Source organism: Rhincodon typus, chromosome 17 (genome assembly GCF_021869965.1).
Source record: "Rhincodon typus isolate 14 chromosome 17, sRhiTyp1.1, whole genome shotgun sequence".
Lineage (NCBI taxonomy): Eukaryota > Metazoa > Chordata > Chondrichthyes > Orectolobiformes > Rhincodontidae > Rhincodon > Rhincodon typus.
In genome coordinates, this window is record NC_063348.1 from 39,089,827 (window position 1) to 39,108,103 (window position 18,277).

The following is an 18,277-nucleotide window of genomic DNA, read 5'->3' on the forward strand; positions in this document are numbered from 1 at the left end:
TGAAATGAATATCGGTTTCTAGGTGGTTGCCCGATGTGGAGACAGAGGTCCAGGAAGGGGAGAGAGGTGTTAGAGATGGTCCAGGTAAACTTAAGGTTGGGTTGGAAGGTGTTAGTGAAGTGGATGAACTGTTTGAGCTCCTCGTGGGAGCACGAGGCGGCGCCGATACAGTCATCAATGTAACGGAGGAAGAGGTGGGGTTTAGGGCCGGTGTAGGTACGGAAGAGAGATTGTTCCACGTAACCTACAAAGAGGCAAGCGTAGCTTGGGCCCATGCGGGTACCCATGGCTACCCCCTTTGTCTGTAGGAAGTGGGAGGAATTGAAGGAGAAGTTGTTGAGGGTGAGGACGAGTTCGGCTAAGCGGATGAGGGTGTCAGTGGAGGGGGACTGGTCGGGCCTGCGGGACAGGAAGAAGCGGAGATCCTTAAGGCCATCAGCATGGGGAATGCAGGTGTAGAGGGACTGGACGTCCATGGTAAAGATGAGGTGTTGGGGACCGGGGAATTGGAAGTTCTGGAGGAGGTGGAGGGCGTGGGTGGTGTCACGGACATAGGTCGGGAGTTCCTGGACCAAGGGGGAGAAAATGGAGTCTGGATAGTTGGAGATCAGTTCGGTGGGGCAGGAGCAGGCGGAGACAATGGGTCGACCAGGGCATTCAGGTTTGTGGATTTTGGGAAGGAGATAGAAGCGGGCAGTGCGAGGTTGGGGAACGATGAGGTTGGAGGCCGTGGGTGGGAGGTCACCTGAGGTGATGAGGTTGTGGATGGTTTGGGAGATGATGGTTTGGTGCTCAGGGGTGGGGTCATGATCAAGGGGGCGGTAGGAGGTGGTGTCGGAGAGTTAGCGTCTGGCCTCGGCGATGTAGAGGTCAGTGCGCCATACTACAACTGCGCCTCCCTTGTCTGCGGGTTTTATGGTGATGTTGGGATTGGAGCGGAGGGCTGCACGTTCTGTGGGTGAGAGGGGTGGAGAAGTTGAGGCGATTGATGTCTGGACGGCAGTTGGAGATGAAGAGGTCGAGGGAGGGTAGGAGGCCTTGGGGTGGTGTCCAGGAGGAGGGGGTGTGTTGGAAGCGGGAGAAGGGGTCAGTAGAGGGAGGGTTAGGTTCACGGTTGAAGAAGTAAGCGTGGAGGCGGCGGAAAAACTGCTCTATGTCCAAGTGTGAGCGGTATTCGTTGATCTGTGGGTGGAGGGGTCAAAGGTGAGCCCTTTGCTGAGGACTGACTGTTTGTCCTCAGTAAGGGGTAGGTCTGGGGGGAATGGTGAACACTCGGCAGGGCTGGGTGCTGCTGTCTCCTCTGGAGCTGCTGGCTATGGAGGCTGTGGGCGGAGCGACGTTGGCGTCGGCTGTGGGCGGAGTTGCGCCGGCGGTAGGAGGAGCAGGGTAGGCGGAGGCTAGTAAGAACTGCTGATGCTGGAGTCAGATAACAGTGTGGAGCTGGATATAAACACACAAGGCCAGGCAGCATCAGAGGAGCAGGAAAGCTGACATTTCAGGTCGGGACCCTTCAGAAAATTTGAAATTTCTTCAGAAATAAACATCCTTCTCAGTCACCGGCATTGCACTTGACAACAAAAATGTTCAGTGTATCGCGTATGTTTGAAGAAGAGAATGCAAAGACAGCCAAAATTACTGAACATGACATGGATACCTAATGGTAGTAGCATGGTACTATGGTTAGCACCGCTACCTCACAGGACCAGGGGGTTCTGGGTTCGATTCCTGCCTTGTCTGTGTGGAGTTTGCACATTCTCCCTGTGTGTGTGGGGGTTTCCGTCGGGTGCTCCCGCAGGTCAAAAATGTGCACATTAGATGGATTGGCCATGCTAAATTGCCCTATAGCATTCAGGGATGTGCAGGTTGTGGTAAATGCAGGACTATAAGGATGGGGTGGGAAGCTGTTTGGAGGGTCAGTGCAGACCTGATGGGCTGAATGGCCCCTATCTGCTAGGGATTGTTTTGATTCTATACCTGGCTAACATCCAGATTTACTTCAGAATTAAATCACGAAACAATATTGCAGGTCCTGCATTTCTGAAATAGGTTCAAATCTCTGCAGTCATGGAACTGGGAAATAATAGAGCATTGAGTTTGGAGTAATCTTGTCATTCCACCAAAAGCTTACAGATGCAATGGTTTGGATAGGCTACGTTACCTCTGAAAGCCTCTAGCCTATATCTGAGGCAGTGTCATTCTAGTCATGGTTAACTGGAAAGTACTGTGTGACATTTCTGGAGGTTAATGAGATTTAATAGCAGAGAGGTCAAACCAGTTTTCCTAGCAGCTGCCTGTTCCATGTGCTTTTAAAGATGGCATTTTACCTTTGGGAGATATCACCTTGTGCATTTGTAAACTGATACTTCCCTTGACACTCTGCATCTGAGAGAGGTTTTATTTTGTAATGCTTTGTATTCTCTCCATTATTACTACATTTGAAAGAATGCTAGAAAATTCTGCACCTATTCCTGCTGCATGAGTTGGACCTCTTACCTGAAACTTTAGTTTCAGCTTTTTTTTTGGTTAGGAATTGCTCAAAAAGTGAAGGTGACTGAGACAGATGGTGTCCTTAGTGAACAATGGGACCCAATGCTTTAAGGATTGAGAAGAAACAGGAAAAGCAGAGCATAAAATAAGTTGAGCATCAAATTGGGGACAGGAATGGAAATAGAGGGAATTAACGGAGTATCAGATAAGTGATCAAAAGGAAAAAGTGTGAAAAACTTTCAAAATCTGTAAGAAAAATATATTGCTGTCTGGATTAAGATTCCAGTTTAAATTGTACCCAAAACAAAAATCTGAAAACTGCAGATGCTAAAAATCAAAGAAAAACAGAAATTGTTGGAAAAATTCAGTAGGTCTGGCAGCATCTGTGGGGAGAAAGCAGAGTTCAGGTTTTTGGGTCCAGTGACCTTTTTCTACTGGATCCAAAACATTACATGATTTCTCTCCACAAATGCTGCCAGACCTGCTGAGTTTTTTTTTCCAACAATTTCTGTTAAATTATATGCTTGTGTTCCAGAGAGTGATTTGCAGACCTGGAGCACTGCAGAAGCTTAAATCTTAAGTGTAAGGGCCCTTTTCATGACAAATGCTAGCCCCAACTTTTTGTGTAGAATTCATTAGGCAAGAAATGCACATATACAACAATTTCTTGAAATTCATGGGGAGCTTTAGGGTGAGTTGTAGTAGTGATTGGTTTAGCAACTTTTTCAACTCCTTGCCCATGTCTCCTACAAGCATCTGCCCTACTTACCCGTGCACAGACACCTTATTTTAGCATCAAAGTCTGGACCAGCCACTCCAATTGAGGTGATGTTAATAAACTACTTTTTTATTTCTATGCCCTCAAGTTCAGCCGAAGAATACAGAAAAGTGTCACAAGGAGTGCAATTATTGCAATGCATCTCCTCTTAAAGCTTCGTAGGTCGCAATTTGTTGCTACCATAACTACAGCCCTTAACATTGTCACTTTGTTTATTTTGGAATGTTTGCTGTTGCGATATCTGTAAATGACAAAAACGCCATACATAATGAGTTTGCCTCACTGACTACTCTGGTAGTTCAAGCAGACAAATGTTTGTTTCCAATTCAGTCCAATCATGATGTGTCCCCCATTTATTATTTTAAGACCTTGTACCTACTGCATTGTTGGATTATTTTAAATAACTAACAACAATTTCACTAGCTCCACTCCTTTCAACTACTCCATCCCTCACTTTCTTCAACTTGCCAGACAGTTTCTCCTTATTGTTGTTCCCCATGCACTTTTGGGGGGGGTGGTGGTGGGGAGAGCAATGCTTTTTTTTAGATGGAATTTACAGCGTTGAAAGAGACCAGTTGGCCCAAATAATCTGGACCACGGTTAAGAACAGAAAGAGATTTGTATTCCACACATGACTCATCATACCCCCTCTTCTTTCACCCCATCAACATATCCCACTATTCCATCCCCCTTCATTTGTTTATTCAGTTTCCCCTTAAATGAATCTTTTGCTGTTTAGTTTTATGACTCCAAGTGGAAGTCAATTTCATGTTTTCACCACTCTGCAGGTAGAGGACTTTCTCCTGATTTTCCCATATAGATGAATTAATGATTATCTGATACTTATCATCTCTGGATTTGGAATCCTCCACAAGTGGTCACATCTTTGTCAGCTATATCAAAATTGAATAAGAGTCATATTGGACTCAATGTTAACTCTTTCCCTGTGTATAGATGCTGCTAGATCTGCTGAGTTTCTCCAGCATTTTCTGTTTTGCTTCTTTCAAAATACACACCATGTTGGATTGTAGAGAATAATGTCAGCTGAATTTGCACAGAGCAATGCTGCAACCTTTAATTAGATACATACTTAATAGTATTGTTTCAATAGGAGATCCTGTGATGCAGTAGTAGCATCCCTGTGTGGGACACAAATCCAGACCTTCTGCCCCACACAGACTTGGTTGTGGAAGGTTTTTTTTTCATCATCGAACAGGTTGAATGTCAGCTTGTAAATCCCCATAGCAGATGGTAAAAATGGCCAAATCTTCTGATCTGCAATTTTGCAGGCAGAAATGACCAAATCGCCATTGAACCTAACAAGGCAATTGGAGCCTCAATTTAAAATCTCATATGAAAGAGAGACCCCTGAATGTGTAGCACTCCCTCCCTACTGTACTGGGAGTGACAGGCTGAAATATGTGATAGGATTAGACTTAAGTCTCTGAAGTTGTCCTTGAAGCCACAAACTGATGACTGCAATGTAAGGGGGTGATCAGCTGAGCCACTGTGAACAATGGATACTTGTGTGTGCAGCAGAAAGAGTTTTAAATCCAAGAACTTAACCTGTTTTTTAAAGCTACTGTTGAACACAACGGATTTTGGTTATCTCTACTGGAAGATTTTGAATGGGGATAACAGTGGCCATGAATTGAGCAGAATGCCCGATTGTGTCTCTTGACCCTACATCGTTCATGGACCAGTTTTGTCTTTTCCCCGGAACTCTGGTTGGCTGTAAGCTGAGTCCAGCAGAGGGAATGCAGAACATCGATTAGAGTAACAGGATCTCCCAGACTGCAAGGGTAAAGCGAGAGAGAGAGAGAGAGGGAAACAACAGCTCTTAGAAAATGTAACTTATTGATTTTAGTGTGTAAATAATGAATGAGGATAGCTTTGCCAGCTGGCTGTTTTGAGCTGGGCCAGGCTGCATTTCCTGTTTTTGGGCTGGTTATATATAGAGGCTCATATCATAACGGTTTCTTTTCCGTAGCGCTTTGTGCAGCGAAGGGCAGGTTCTTTTGTGCTAGAGAATGGATTTGAATTATGAAAAAAACCCAAATCAAGGACACTGAAGGAAGTGGGATCTTCACCTGCATTTGTTTATTTCATGAACATGTAGAAAGAAAAGAATCAAGTGGCTGATCGATGTCTCCTCCTGCTTCCAAAATGAACTCTGAGGAGGAGGAGGGGAGTTGGATTGAGGATCACTGGGAAGAATGGTAGGAAAACTATCAAATCCAGTCTGTGGTAGTGTGGAAGGTCGCAGGCAGGCAGGCGGGTGGCTGTTTTGATTTTTCTACTAAGACTGATTTTGTTGGGAGTCCTTTAATCAGCAAATGAGCAATTTGTTACTCAGTGTATGCTGAATCTGTCTAACTTTTTCCGTCCTGTCTTCTAAAGGATTGTTTTATGCTTTGTATGAAATCAATAGGATTTTCTGGAAAGCTAAGTTAGAATTTCAAAGGAATTTTTCTTCTGTAATTTTCCTGAGATCCATTCCTGGCTATGATCCATCTAGTACCTCTGTTACAATGCAAACCTACAATGTATATACTTCATAGCGTGAAAGAGGAGATTTAGTTCCATCTCATGGAAATGGGTATAGCTCTCGTTATGCTTTAAAGTTTATTTAGAAAAATTGTTACACTGTTTTTCCTTGCGTCGTGGTCAAAAAAGCTTCATCTTGTTGTCAAAATCCTGGCTGTGCTTTACGTTATGTGCCTAATGGTGATTTGTAATATGTGGTTGAGTTTCATCAACTTGCCCATGTAGCAGGAACTGGGGTCTACAAAGTATATAGATCTGCTGAGTCATTCAGGAGATATGCTCAAAGGTTGAATTTTCCCCGCGTGATCAGTGGCAAGGTTTTGACAGTGAGGAAGTTGTGAAATGGACACTTTAATACTTGTTTTTAACAACTGATAGCCAGTGTGTGTTTCACTGCCTTTGCACCTTCTACAGCTTTCTCTCTCTGACTGTGTTTGTGAATATTAGTAGTCCAGTGATTTAATCACTACACCTCTCTCCTCCTTTTCTTCCCTGCCTCACCTGAGGTAACATGTCTTGCACAACTTCAGATTTGATTAAAGATAACAAGGTGTAGAGCTGGATGAACACAGTAGGCCGAGCAGGAAAGCTGACGTTTCGGGTCTGGACCCTTCTTCAGAAATGGGTTTCTAAAGAAGGGCCCAGACCCAAAACGTCAGCTTTCCTGCTCCTCTGATGCTGCTTGGCCTACTGTGTTCATCCAGCTCCCTCTTCGGATCTGATTATCTTTCTTTTTCTCAATTCCTTGGCATTGAAAAATTGGAATAGAAGGAGATCACTTATCACCTCAAGCCATTTGTTGGGATTCATCTTATCGATTTCCAATTTTAAAATGAACAATTGATCTATCATCAATTGCTCTTTTCTGAACAGAGTCCCAAACTTCTGCATGTAGCTTAGCAGGCCAAACAAGGCTGCCACTTTGGTACTGAGGCAGTGTAGCACTGCTGGAGTTGTCTTTTAGATGATCTCCTTCCTCATCAGTGGAGATCAAAGTTGAAGATCCCATGACCGATTTCAGAGAAGAACAGGAATGTTCTCGCTAATAATGTCCTGGCTAATAATATCACCCAATAAACTTCTAAAAACTGATTATCTAGTTGTTAACACTTTGACATTTTCTGGGAGCTTTGCTGTGTACAAATAGGTTGCTTGTGTTTCTTAAATTTTTAAAAATTCACTCTATTGTAGGCATGGTTGGACCTAGACGTATTGACCGTCCCTAATTACCCTTTTAGATGCTGCCCTGAACGCTGTAATCCACTTTGGTGTAAGTAACAGCACAATCCCTTTTAGGAAGGGGATTCTGGGATTTTGACCAAGTGACATTGAAGGAATGGCTGCACTTCTACTCCTAGATAGTAGTGATTGTGGCTTTGGAATGCACTGTCTAAGGAGGCTTGGTTTACTTTTTGCAGTGCACCTTGTAGATGATACACACACTTTTTTTTTCTAGTGAGTGGTCATGTCAGAAGTGAATGCTTGAGTATGGTGGGTTGTTTTGTCCTTGATGGTGTCAAGCTTCTGTGTAGGTGTTGGAGCTGCTCTTGTGTAGGTCAGTGGGGTGTATTCCACGACACTCCTGACTTGTGCCTTGGAGATAGTGGACAGGGCTTTATAGAATTTGGAGATGAGTTAATCCATGCACGATCCCTAGCCTCTGACATGATCTTGTCACAGCATTTGTATAGCTAATCTACTTCTGTTCCTGGTTAATGGTAACCCTGAGGATGTCTCTAGTTTGGCATTACCATCTTGGAATCCCAATGAATGTCTAGGGACCATGTTTAGATTCTGTCTTGTTGGATATAACCATTGTTGGCACTTGTCTGGCTGGAATACTTGTCAGCTGCCAGAGGTGGTGGTGGAGGCAGATACAATTACCACAGTTAAAAGACATCTGGATGGGTATATGAATAGGAAGGCTTTAGAGGGATATGGACCAAATGCTGGTAAATGGGAGTAGGCCAGACGGGTCAGTGTGGATAAGTTGGATCAATAGATTTGTTTCCATGCTGTATGACTCTGACTTTCTATATTTATCAGCCCAAACCTGGATCCTGGATGTTTTCCATGTCATGGTACTTTTGGACAAAGGTTGCATCAATATTTGAGTTATGAACATTGTTGCATCGTCGGTGAACATCCTCACCTTTTTGACCTTCTGATCGAGGGATGGTCATTGATGCAGCTGAAGATGGTTGGGCTTGGGACAGTCCACTGAGGTATTCCTGCAGAAATGCCCTGGAACTTATTAACCTGTAAAATGGCTGTGCAGTAACAGTATGCCATGTATGACATCAACCAGTAGAGATTTCCACCCCCCTCCCCCTGCCCAATTGCTATTGACTGTAGATCTAGTTTTGGTAGGACTCCTTGAAGCCGCATGCCTTGATATCAATGATAAACGTTCTCCACTCTTGTCTGAAATTCAGCTTCTGTATCCGTTTGAGCCAAGGCTGAAATGAGGTCACAAGCTGAGTGTAAGTGAGCAGGTTATTGCTAAGCAGTTGCTGCCTGATAGCAGCATTGACGACACATTCCATTACTTTATTGATGATCAAGAGTAGATGGGGTGGTAATTGGCCGAGTTGTAATTGTCTTTTGTGTGTGTGTACTGGACATAACTGGGCAATTTTCCACATTTTTTGGGTTGATGCCAGTGTTGTAGCTTGGCAGAGAGTTCAGCAAGTCCTGGAGTACAAGTCTTCAGTGCTGTTGCCAGTGCCCCTAGCCTTTTCTTGATGTCAATTGGATTGTGGCAGTGAATTAACTTCGATTATCTGTCTCTGGGTGTAAAGCACTTTGAGACATTTGGCTGTGAAAGCTTCTAAATGAACGCACTTTTTTTTTCTTTTAGTGAGGATCCAATCTGGAGTTGTGTAGACATCTTAATTCACAGGAGAGTAGTGTAGTAGTAAACTACTGGACCAGAACCCCAGGTCAATGTTCGCGAGGTATAGATATGAATCTCTCCATGGCAGATGGAGAAATTTGAATTTAATAACAAAGCCTGTAATTGCTGTGGGAACTAGTGGACCCCATTTTGTGGTTCAGAGTGATCACATCTGTAGTAAGTGTTGGTTGCTTGAGGAACTCCAGCTCAGAGTTGATCTGGAGTCTGAGCTTTGACCCATCAGGAAGCGTGATGCTGTGTTTCAGGAGGCAGTTGCACCCCTGAGATTAACTGTCTCAAATTTGGTCCGTGGTCAGGGACGGGAAGGTGTGACTACCAGCAAGGGAGGTAGTGCTGAAGGACTCTCAGCACTTGAGCTTGTCCAACGAGTTTCAGATTTTTGCTGTCTGTGGCTGAGAGTGGGGGCTGGTAGGAGGATGAGCAAACTGACCATAGCACAGTGGTACAAGGAGCCATTTAAGAGTGGGGTGGAAAAAAAGAGAAATGTAGTTGTAATTGGGGATAGTTCAGTCAGGGAAATAGATCCTGTGCTTTGTGGCCAGGATCAAGTGTCTCAAAGGCTGTGTTGCCTGCCTAGTGTCTGAGTTCGCGATATCTCATCAGGGCTTCAGAGGAGCTTGGAGTGGGAGAGGAACGATCTAATTGTCATGGTCCATATAGATGCCAATGATATCAGTAGAAAGAAGAGAGGTTCTACTGAAGAAATATGAGTGGCTAGGAACTAAAATTTAAAAAGCAGAACCAAAAAGCTGGTGATACCTGGATTACTACCTGAACCATGAGCAACTTGGCACAGAGTTAACAAGATTAAAGAAGTAAATGTGTGGCTCAAAGGTTGGTGTGGGAGAAATGGCTTCAAATTCATGGAACATTGGCACTGGTATTGAGGAAGGAAGGAGCAGTTCCAATAGAACCAGTACCCCCTGAGTCATGCTGAGAGTCCTGGTGATCCTCGTGTAATTAGGACTGTGGATAGAGCTGAACTCTAAATAGGGAGGTTGTGGGCTCAGTTGCATGGAAAGTTATAGGAAAAAATTAAAGGGGAGGGAGGGCTCAGCAGAAGTCAAAGTTTCTGTAGCAAATAATAGGACAGTAGGAAAGGGTCAGGAGTCTAACCAGTCATGGCAGATAAGGAGACAACTGTCAGAAGGGGGCAGTTAACACAGGACTGAGGATGTTGTTTTAAAATACACACAATATGTGTAATAAGGAAAATGAGCTTGCCGTGCAGATTGAAATTGGCAGGTATGATATCGTGCATATCACAATAGCGATGTGTCTGCAAGGATCAGGGTTGGGAACTAAATATGTAAGGATGTATCCTATCAAAAGGACAGGCAGATGGGCAGAGGAGATGAGTTGCCTTCTTAGTAAGAAATGAAATTAAATTGAAAGTAAGAAGTATAGTTGGAAGACATAGAATCTGTGGGTAGAAATGAGGAACTGCAGAGGAAACAAGAACCTGATGGGAATAATGTCAAGGCCTCCCAGCAGTAGTCAGGATGTGGGGAAGAAAACGAGATAGAAAAGGCATGTGAGAAAGGCACTTTAAAATAATTGTGGGGGACTTCAATATGCAGGTGGCCTGGAAAATCAGGTTGGTAGTGGGCCACAAGAAAAGGAATTTGTGGAATGTCTACAAGATGTTGTTTTTTTTTTTTTTTTTTTTTTTTTTTGGAGCAAACTCGTGGTGCAGTCCAGTACGGAAAGACAATTTTGGATTTGGTGATGTGTAATGAGACAAACTTGATTAGGAATTCCCTCACCTTAAGCTTCCTTGAGGACAGTGATAGTAATATGATAGAATTTGCTGTGCAGTTTGAAAGGGAGAAGCTGGAATCGGATGTAATGGTATTATTGAGTAAAGGTACCTACAAAGACATGAGGAAAGAACAGGCTAGCCTTGATTGGAAGAGGATCCGAGCAGGAATGGCAGGTGTTTCCAATGGTAATTTGGGAGGCACAGCAGAAATTGATCCCAAGGAAGGAAAACTGTACTCCGGGGAGGACAAGGGACGTCAAGGACAGCATAAAAGCCAACAAAAAGGTACAAAATGTTGTGAAGATTAATGGGAAGCCAGAGAATTGAGAATTCTTTTAAAAACCAGAGAATAACTAAAATTCCAATAAGGGAGGAGAAGATTAAATTTGAGTGTAAGCTAGCCAGTGATGTATAAAAAATAGCAAGAGTATTTTTAAACATAAAAGGTGAGCGGGGTGAGTGTGGATGTTTGACTGCTGGAAAATGAGGCTGGAGAAGTTGTAGTGGAGGAATTGAATAGGTACTTTGCATCAGTTTTCACAGTTGAAGACACCAGTGGCAATGCTGGGAAAGTGAGAGATTATGCACTTCAGTAGGAAGAATAGAGGTTTAGACCATGTTCTAAATAAGGAAAGGCTTCAGAAATCGGAAATATTTTGGGGCTTTGGAGCCCTAGTTCAGGATTCTGTTAAGGTTAACATGCAGGTTCAGTTGGCAGTTAGGAAGCCAAATGCAATGTCAGTATTTATTTCAAAAGGGCTAGAATACAAGAGCAGGGCTGTACTGCTGAGGCTGTAATAAGCTGTGGTCAGACTGTATTTGGAATTTGTTAGCAGTTTTGAGCCCGTGCTTAAGGAGGTCTTGGAGGGGGTCCAGAGGAGATTTCCAAAAATGGTGCTGGGGAAGAAGGGCTTGTCGTATGAGGAGCGGTTGAAGACTCTGGGTCTGTATTCTATAAAACGTAGAAGGATGTTGAGGGGCGGGGGAGGGAGTGCAGATCTGGTTGAAACTTAGAGGAATACTGAGAGACCTCGATAGAGTGGATGTAGAGATGTTTCTGCTAGTAGCAGAGACCAGGACCCGAGGGCAAGACACACTGCTTGGTGTGAGTGATGCTTGATTTGATAGTTAAATCTATGTACGTAGCAAGCAGAGTTTGTCTAAGCAGTGCTCTATGTAAAGATTCTGTAGTCTATATAAGCAACTGTGTAGCATACAGTTAAGAGAACCTATTTAAGCAGTGCACTACAGCAGGTCGATAGAGCCTGCTTAAATAGTGCATTGGTAAAAACAGTCTTCAAGATCTATTTAAATGGTGACCCACAGCAAAAAGTCTACAAAGTCTATTTGAAAGAAGTTTGTGAACTCTAGCAAAGAGAATTAACGACAGAAACTGACCAATATTTCATAGGAACATAGGACTTGGAGCAGGAGTAGGTTTTTACTTAGCACCATTTTGTTCTCCACCTCCTATCTCCATATCCCATGATGCCAATATAATCCAGAAACCCATTGGCTTCACTCTTCAATATGCTGCATGATTTGAGCTTTCACATTCCTCTGGTGTTGAGAACTTAAAAAGCCACCACCCTCTGAAGACCTTCCTCCTTATCTCATTAATAATGACTCCTCTCTTATTTTGAGACCGTGAATCTAGAAAGAGAAGACTGTCTTGGGGAGACATCCTATCCACATTTTATGCTGTCAATCTCTGCAAACTTTAACTTTCAATGAAATCATCTTGTTTTTCAAAACACTAGAAAATACAGGCCAAGAATGTTTAGAATCCGTCTCAGTAATGATGACCATAAAACTATCATTGATTTTGTTTGTTTTTTTTTAAAATTTGTTCCACCAGTGTCTCTTTAGGGAAACCAATATGCCATCCTTATCTAGATAATGCCTACATGTGACTCCAGACCCACAATGTTGTGGTTGACTCTTAATTGTCCGGTGAAATGGCTGAGCAAGCCATTTAGTTTTAGTAGGGCAACTTGGGATTGGCAACAATTGCTGGCCTTGCCAGTAATGCTTGCTTCCCATTGTAAAAAAAGGAAAAAAAAAACACTCGAGACAATCCCACTTCCCAGACATTAGTCTGGTGAACTTCTGTTCCACTCCCTTTATGGCAAGTACATACTACCTCGGGAAGGAACACTGTACACAATACTCCAGGTGAGGGTACACCGTGGTTCCCTACAATTGCAGCAAAACATATTTTTTACTCCTCATTTCAAACCCTGTTAGGATAAATGTTAATGCTCCATTTGCCTGCCTTATTGCTTGCTGTAACTGCACATTAGCTTATGTTGACACATAAACAAAGACATCCAAGTCCCTTTGGATGTCAGCACTTCCCAACCCCTCAACATGTTAAGAAATTCCTTTTTTATTCCTAACCAAGTGAGTAACCTCACAATTAATTATTCACATTATATTACATCTGCCACATGCATTCTTGCCTGTGCATTCGGCCTGTCCAAATCCCTTTGAAACCTCCTTGCACTGCCCTCCCATTCCTATCTAGTTTTCTCTTCAGCAATCTTAGAAATAGTAGATTTGAGCCCCGTAGACAAATTGTTTGCAATGATCATTGCAAATGTCCAAGTGGGACAGGTGGGATGCAAACCCAGACCTTCTGGCCCAGAGATTGGGGCACTACCAATGTACAACATTCCATCTTGAGAATGATCTGATTGATCTTTATACTGTTTCCAATCTGTTAATCTCCAAGAAGTTTTATTTTTAACTTTAAAAAGCAATTTTCTAAACCGTTTAAGCTTTGGTCTGGTCTACATGTGATTCCTAACACATTGCAATGTGGTTCACTCTTAACTGTCACTTGGGAAATAAATACCTCCCTGGTCAGTGACATCCACATCCCTTGAATGGATTTTAAAAAGAAGACACAGATCTTAACACAAACATCAAAGGAAAGCTTCATCCTATTTCCCAACACTTTCCATAACCGAACATCTGAATAGGGAACTTGAGTAGTCCCTTCTGATCTAATCTGCCATTCAATGAGATCATGGCTGATCTGATTTTAAACCTCAACTCTACATTTCTGCATAATAATCTTTCATCACCACAAGTTATGTCTAATTTGGCTACTTTTTAAAAATCATCTCTCCATGTACTGAAAGAATGATTTAAACTTTATTGCAAGTAGCAACAAAATAAGACCCCTCAAGTAAGCATTTATATAAAATATAGAGAGTTGAGGGCCCAACACTGACTCCTGTGGCATGCTACTGGTGACATCTGGCCAGCCTGAAAAAGACCCATTTATTCCTACATTTTGCTTCCCATTAGCCAGCCCATTTTCTATTAATGCTATTGTGTTACTCTTAAAATCATGAGCTTTTATTTTCCATAATTTTGTGGCACCTTTTCAAATACTTCCTGGAAATGTAAATGCAATACATCAACTGTTTCCCCCTTATCCACAGTACCAGTTACTACTTCAAAGAATTCTATTAAGTTCCTTGATTATGATTTTGATTCATTTCTCTTTCCTCTTGAAAAAAATTAATAATTCTGTCCAATTTCGACTTCCACCTATCTTTGTAGAATCCTATGTCCTTTTGAGTTTGATACTACCTTTTTCCTTTTTGAATAAAGGAGTTAGATTGGAAAATAGCTAACCTAAAGGAACATTCCCTGAAACTAATCAACTTGCTATTTCACTGACTATATTTCTTTTCAGATCCTAGGATGAAACCCATCAGGACCACTTGTCAACTCTATTCTAACAATTGACACAGTGGTATTTCCTTAATAACTACAACTTTCTTCAGTTCCTTTCAATTCGTGATTTACTGCTATTTCTGGGACTTGACTTTATCCTTTTCTAGTGAAGACTGACATCAAATATCTTTTCAATTCATCTGCCATCTCTTTATCCTCCATTATGGATTTATACACTCCATTCTGTGTAGGGCCAACACCCCAAATGTTAATTTTCTTTTTAAATATTTGAATAAACTTTTCCTGTCTGCTTTTATATTTTTTGCTAAATTTCTCTTCTACTTTAATTTCTGTCTCCTTTATTAATCATTTAGTAATTTTTTTATATTCTGTCCAATCTCTGACTTCCTGTCTTTTGTAGAATAATATTTCCTTTGAATTTGGTACTATCTTTGACTTTTTTAGTTAACCATGATGTTGGGTCATCCCTCTTTTAAATTTTTTAGTTGTTGCAAGTGAAGTGTATCTATTCTGTGCTTTCTGGACTACTTTAAATGTTTGTGACTGCATCTGTGTTGACTATTCCTTAACCTAAATTGCCAATTCACATTCATTAGCTCTGCTTCCATGCCCTCCTAACTGTTCTTGTATGAATTCAAAATAATCTGTGGCCAGAGGGTAGTTAATCTGTGGAACTCATTGCTGCAGAAGGCTGTGGGGGCCAAGTCATTTAACTGTGTATTTAAGACAGAGAGAGATTCTTGATTAGTAAAGGGATCAAGGATTACCGGGAGAAAGCAGGAGAATGAGGTTGAGTATCTGCCATGATTGAAGGTCAAAGCAGACTCAATGGGCCAAATGGCTTAATTCTGCACCTCACTTTAGTCTAAAACCTACCCTACTTTCCGAGTTGGTGTTCTTGCAAACCACAGTTCCAGTCCAATTGAGATGTAGACCATCCCAATGGTGCAGATCCTAGTCATGATGCCAGTGACCCATGAACCAGGGCTCCCTGCTCCTACACTAGTCTTTCGGCCACACATTTATGTCAGAGTCATACAGCATAGACATTGTCCGAAGGGCCCGTTTCTATGCTGACCAACAAAGACCACTAACCCCATTTCCCAGCACTTGGTCCATAGCTTACCATGTCCTAGTATTTTAAGTGCTCATCCAGATACTTAAATGTTGTAAGAATACCTGCCTACATCTGCCTCTCATTCAGCACAGGCCATATTTCTACCATGCTCTGGTGAAAAAATGTTTCCTCAGATCTCCTTTGAAACACTTGCTTCTCACCTTACATTTATGCTGTCTGGTCTTAGACACGTCTGCCACGGGGAAGAATTTCTTACGATCTACTGTCTCTGCCTCTCAATTTTGTATATATCAATCAGATTCCCCCTCCACCACCTCTGCCCAAAGGAAAACAAACCCAGCCTGTCAGGTCTGTCCTCATAACTGAGGCCTTTCATCCCAGGCAATATCCAGGTGAATCTCCTCTGCATCCTGTCCAGAGTAATCTCAATCTTTTGATAGTGTGGCAACCAGAACTACACATGGTATTCCATCTGTGGCCTAACAATGTGTTTTATAAAGTTGTAACAAGACTTCTTTGCTCCTATATTCTGCTCCCCGGCTGATGAAGGCAAGTATCCTGTGTTCCCGTCTTCACCATCCTGTCTACTTGTGCTGAGACCTTCAGGGATATATGGACTTGTACACCAAAATCCCTTTGTTTCTGAGTACACCTTAGGGAACTGACATTCATTGTGTATAGCCTTGTGTTATTAGACGACCCAAAATGCATCACCTTTTACCAGGATTAAATCGCATCTAACACTGTTCTGCCCAACTTGCCAGCTGCTCAATTTCAGATGTAGCCTGAGACCATCCTCCTTACTAACAACAACACCCTCAATTTTTGTGTCACTGCAAAATTACTATTTGTACCTTCTACATTCCAGGATCAATAACTCTCCGCTGTGTCTTGCACAAGTTCACTTGTTTCACCTCCCGAAAGGTGAACTAAGGCCCTGAGTTTCACACTCTCTCTCTTTTACCTGCTACCCGAGTAACAATCTCTCCCTCCCACAGTCTAACTATACCCTACTCCAGGAACAATTCTATCTCAGAAGGATCGCCTGTATCTTTTCACTTTTTTAAAAATCTTAACTGCTGTTTTACAGTCCCTTTCCCTCACACTGCTGAGATCATTTTTGATTCTTTTTCCAAGTTTAATTGCCTGAACCTTTCACAACTCTGATCTAAACTTTCTCAACTTGAAGACTTCTAGTCAAACTTTACTGGCTTGGTCAGCTGGAGTTACTGTTTCTCCTGAACTGACTGGATTCAGTCAGAATTCGCTTGACATGAAGGAGAAACTGTTCTCCATGTTCTTCTGCACTAAATCATTGAACCTTCTGTTCCAAAGTCACATCTGGTTAAATTGATTTAATGTAAGTATCCATCATAAATTCAACAATAACACACAGGCAGTTGACTAAAGACATCTTCCTCTTAAGAAATAATGTAATTTAGTTACTTCAAAAACGATCCTCAGAACTAACCGAAATCCATCTGCCTCTATTTTTGGAATTTTGAATGTTTTTAAAGTGATGTTATACATATGTATAACACTTGGACGCAAAGTGACTTGACTTTCTGTGAAAAGTTTTTTGTTCATATCAATGTGAAAATACAGCTATGTCACACCATTTCAGTGGTGAACTAGACAGTGCAATATCAATTAGCTTCTACTAATGTATGCCAACCAGTACCTTCTCTGGAGCTGGCATTAATGCATCACCCAGATGTTAAAACCAGATTTAAAAAAAAAAGCCCCCTTCATTTTTGTCAGAGACTTGACAAAGAATCTGAAATGCGCAATTAAGAATATGGAGCAAGGAGAAGAGTTTAGATGATGCTGAAGGATTCCAGAACAATCTCGAGCCACTTTCTTAGCCTATGGTATTGCCCCATGAAATAATTCACCACTCTTTCAATAACCTTTACTAAAATAAATCAACATGTATGAAAGGTAGCATTGCCTTTTTGTACAAAATGTGGTATTGCCTTCCTTGTATGAATTACAAGTTAAGCAATCTGGAGACCATGATGTGAAAAATAGGAAAAAAAAAATTAAATCTAATTCATTCTTTGGGGACTGCTGTGGAGGGAATTTGAAGAACTAATTCAATTGACAGAATTTAGTGGACATTAAGAAATCTCCAGAGCATTGCCTGCATGCTTGATTGTCGTCAGAGGCGCTCAATGTGATTACTGATCTTGTAATTCTTTTGAGGCAGCCATTACTTTCTTGTAAAGCAGACACAGTGTCTGCTTTATTTGGAGCTGAGGTTCAGTGTTCTGCTTCAAACACAATGAGATTGCTCATCCACTTGTTAATAGTTGGTGCCTTACGATTTGTTTGTGTATCTCAGCTGGCACAATCTGGAGAAGGTGCAGACCATGTCAGACTCCTTGTGAAGGTAGCAAGTTTTCAAGCGCCCTTGCTCAAAATACACTATTTTATCATTAAATGTTATGTGGTCCACAGTTTATAATTCTGCTACGGTGGAGTTGTATGCCTTTTTAAGGTGGCAAAATTTTAAGTAAACACAAGCCCAGGTCAGTCAGAGTTTAATTGCTGTTTGGTTAGATAACTTTAAAGAGCTTAACAATTTTAGCCGTAATCTGAAAGAACATAGCTATAAGAAGCAAATACTTAGCTTCATGGTTGTTTTTGCTATCACAGCAACGTGTTAGAGCTTGAATGCGCAGTCTGTAGTCTGTCAGCTGGTTGTGTTGCCATGCCATTTCTAATGCATTGTGGGAAGATGTGGCCAGATAATGAGGACATTTTCCCCTGTAGAAAGTTGCCTGATGAGAGAATTTCGCTAGTGCCACATCCACTGTGCATTGGATGTAAATTCAGTAAAGTGTCGGTGATGCTGACTTATGTAGAATAGGTCAATTGGTTTATTTTGAGAGTTTGAAAACTGATTTCTCTGTAATGCATTTTGATATTTCATGATTTATAAACAAGATGGCCTTGTACGTTTACTGAGTCTATATATAGGCACAACGCTGTCTA

At 41.9% G+C, this 18,277-nt stretch overlaps 1 protein-coding gene across 6 annotated transcripts in view; it reads left to right on the top strand.

Moving 5' to 3' along the window:
- The window catches only part of mapk8ip1b (mitogen-activated protein kinase 8 interacting protein 1b), a 139,745-nt gene that overhangs the window by 35,644 nt on the left and 85,824 nt on the right, over positions 1-18,277 (top strand). The window contains exon 1 of one of the 6 annotated variants that reach the window (XM_048607382.1): positions 5,274-5,484. The exons of the other annotated variants lie outside the window; for them this stretch is intronic. Within the exon in view, the coding sequence (XP_048463339.1) occupies positions 5,411-5,484 (74 nt within the window). The 5' untranslated portion in view covers positions 5,274-5,410. Of the gene's footprint in view, positions 1-5,273; positions 5,485-18,277 lie in introns of those variants that run through there. 6 annotated transcript variants of the gene reach the window in all.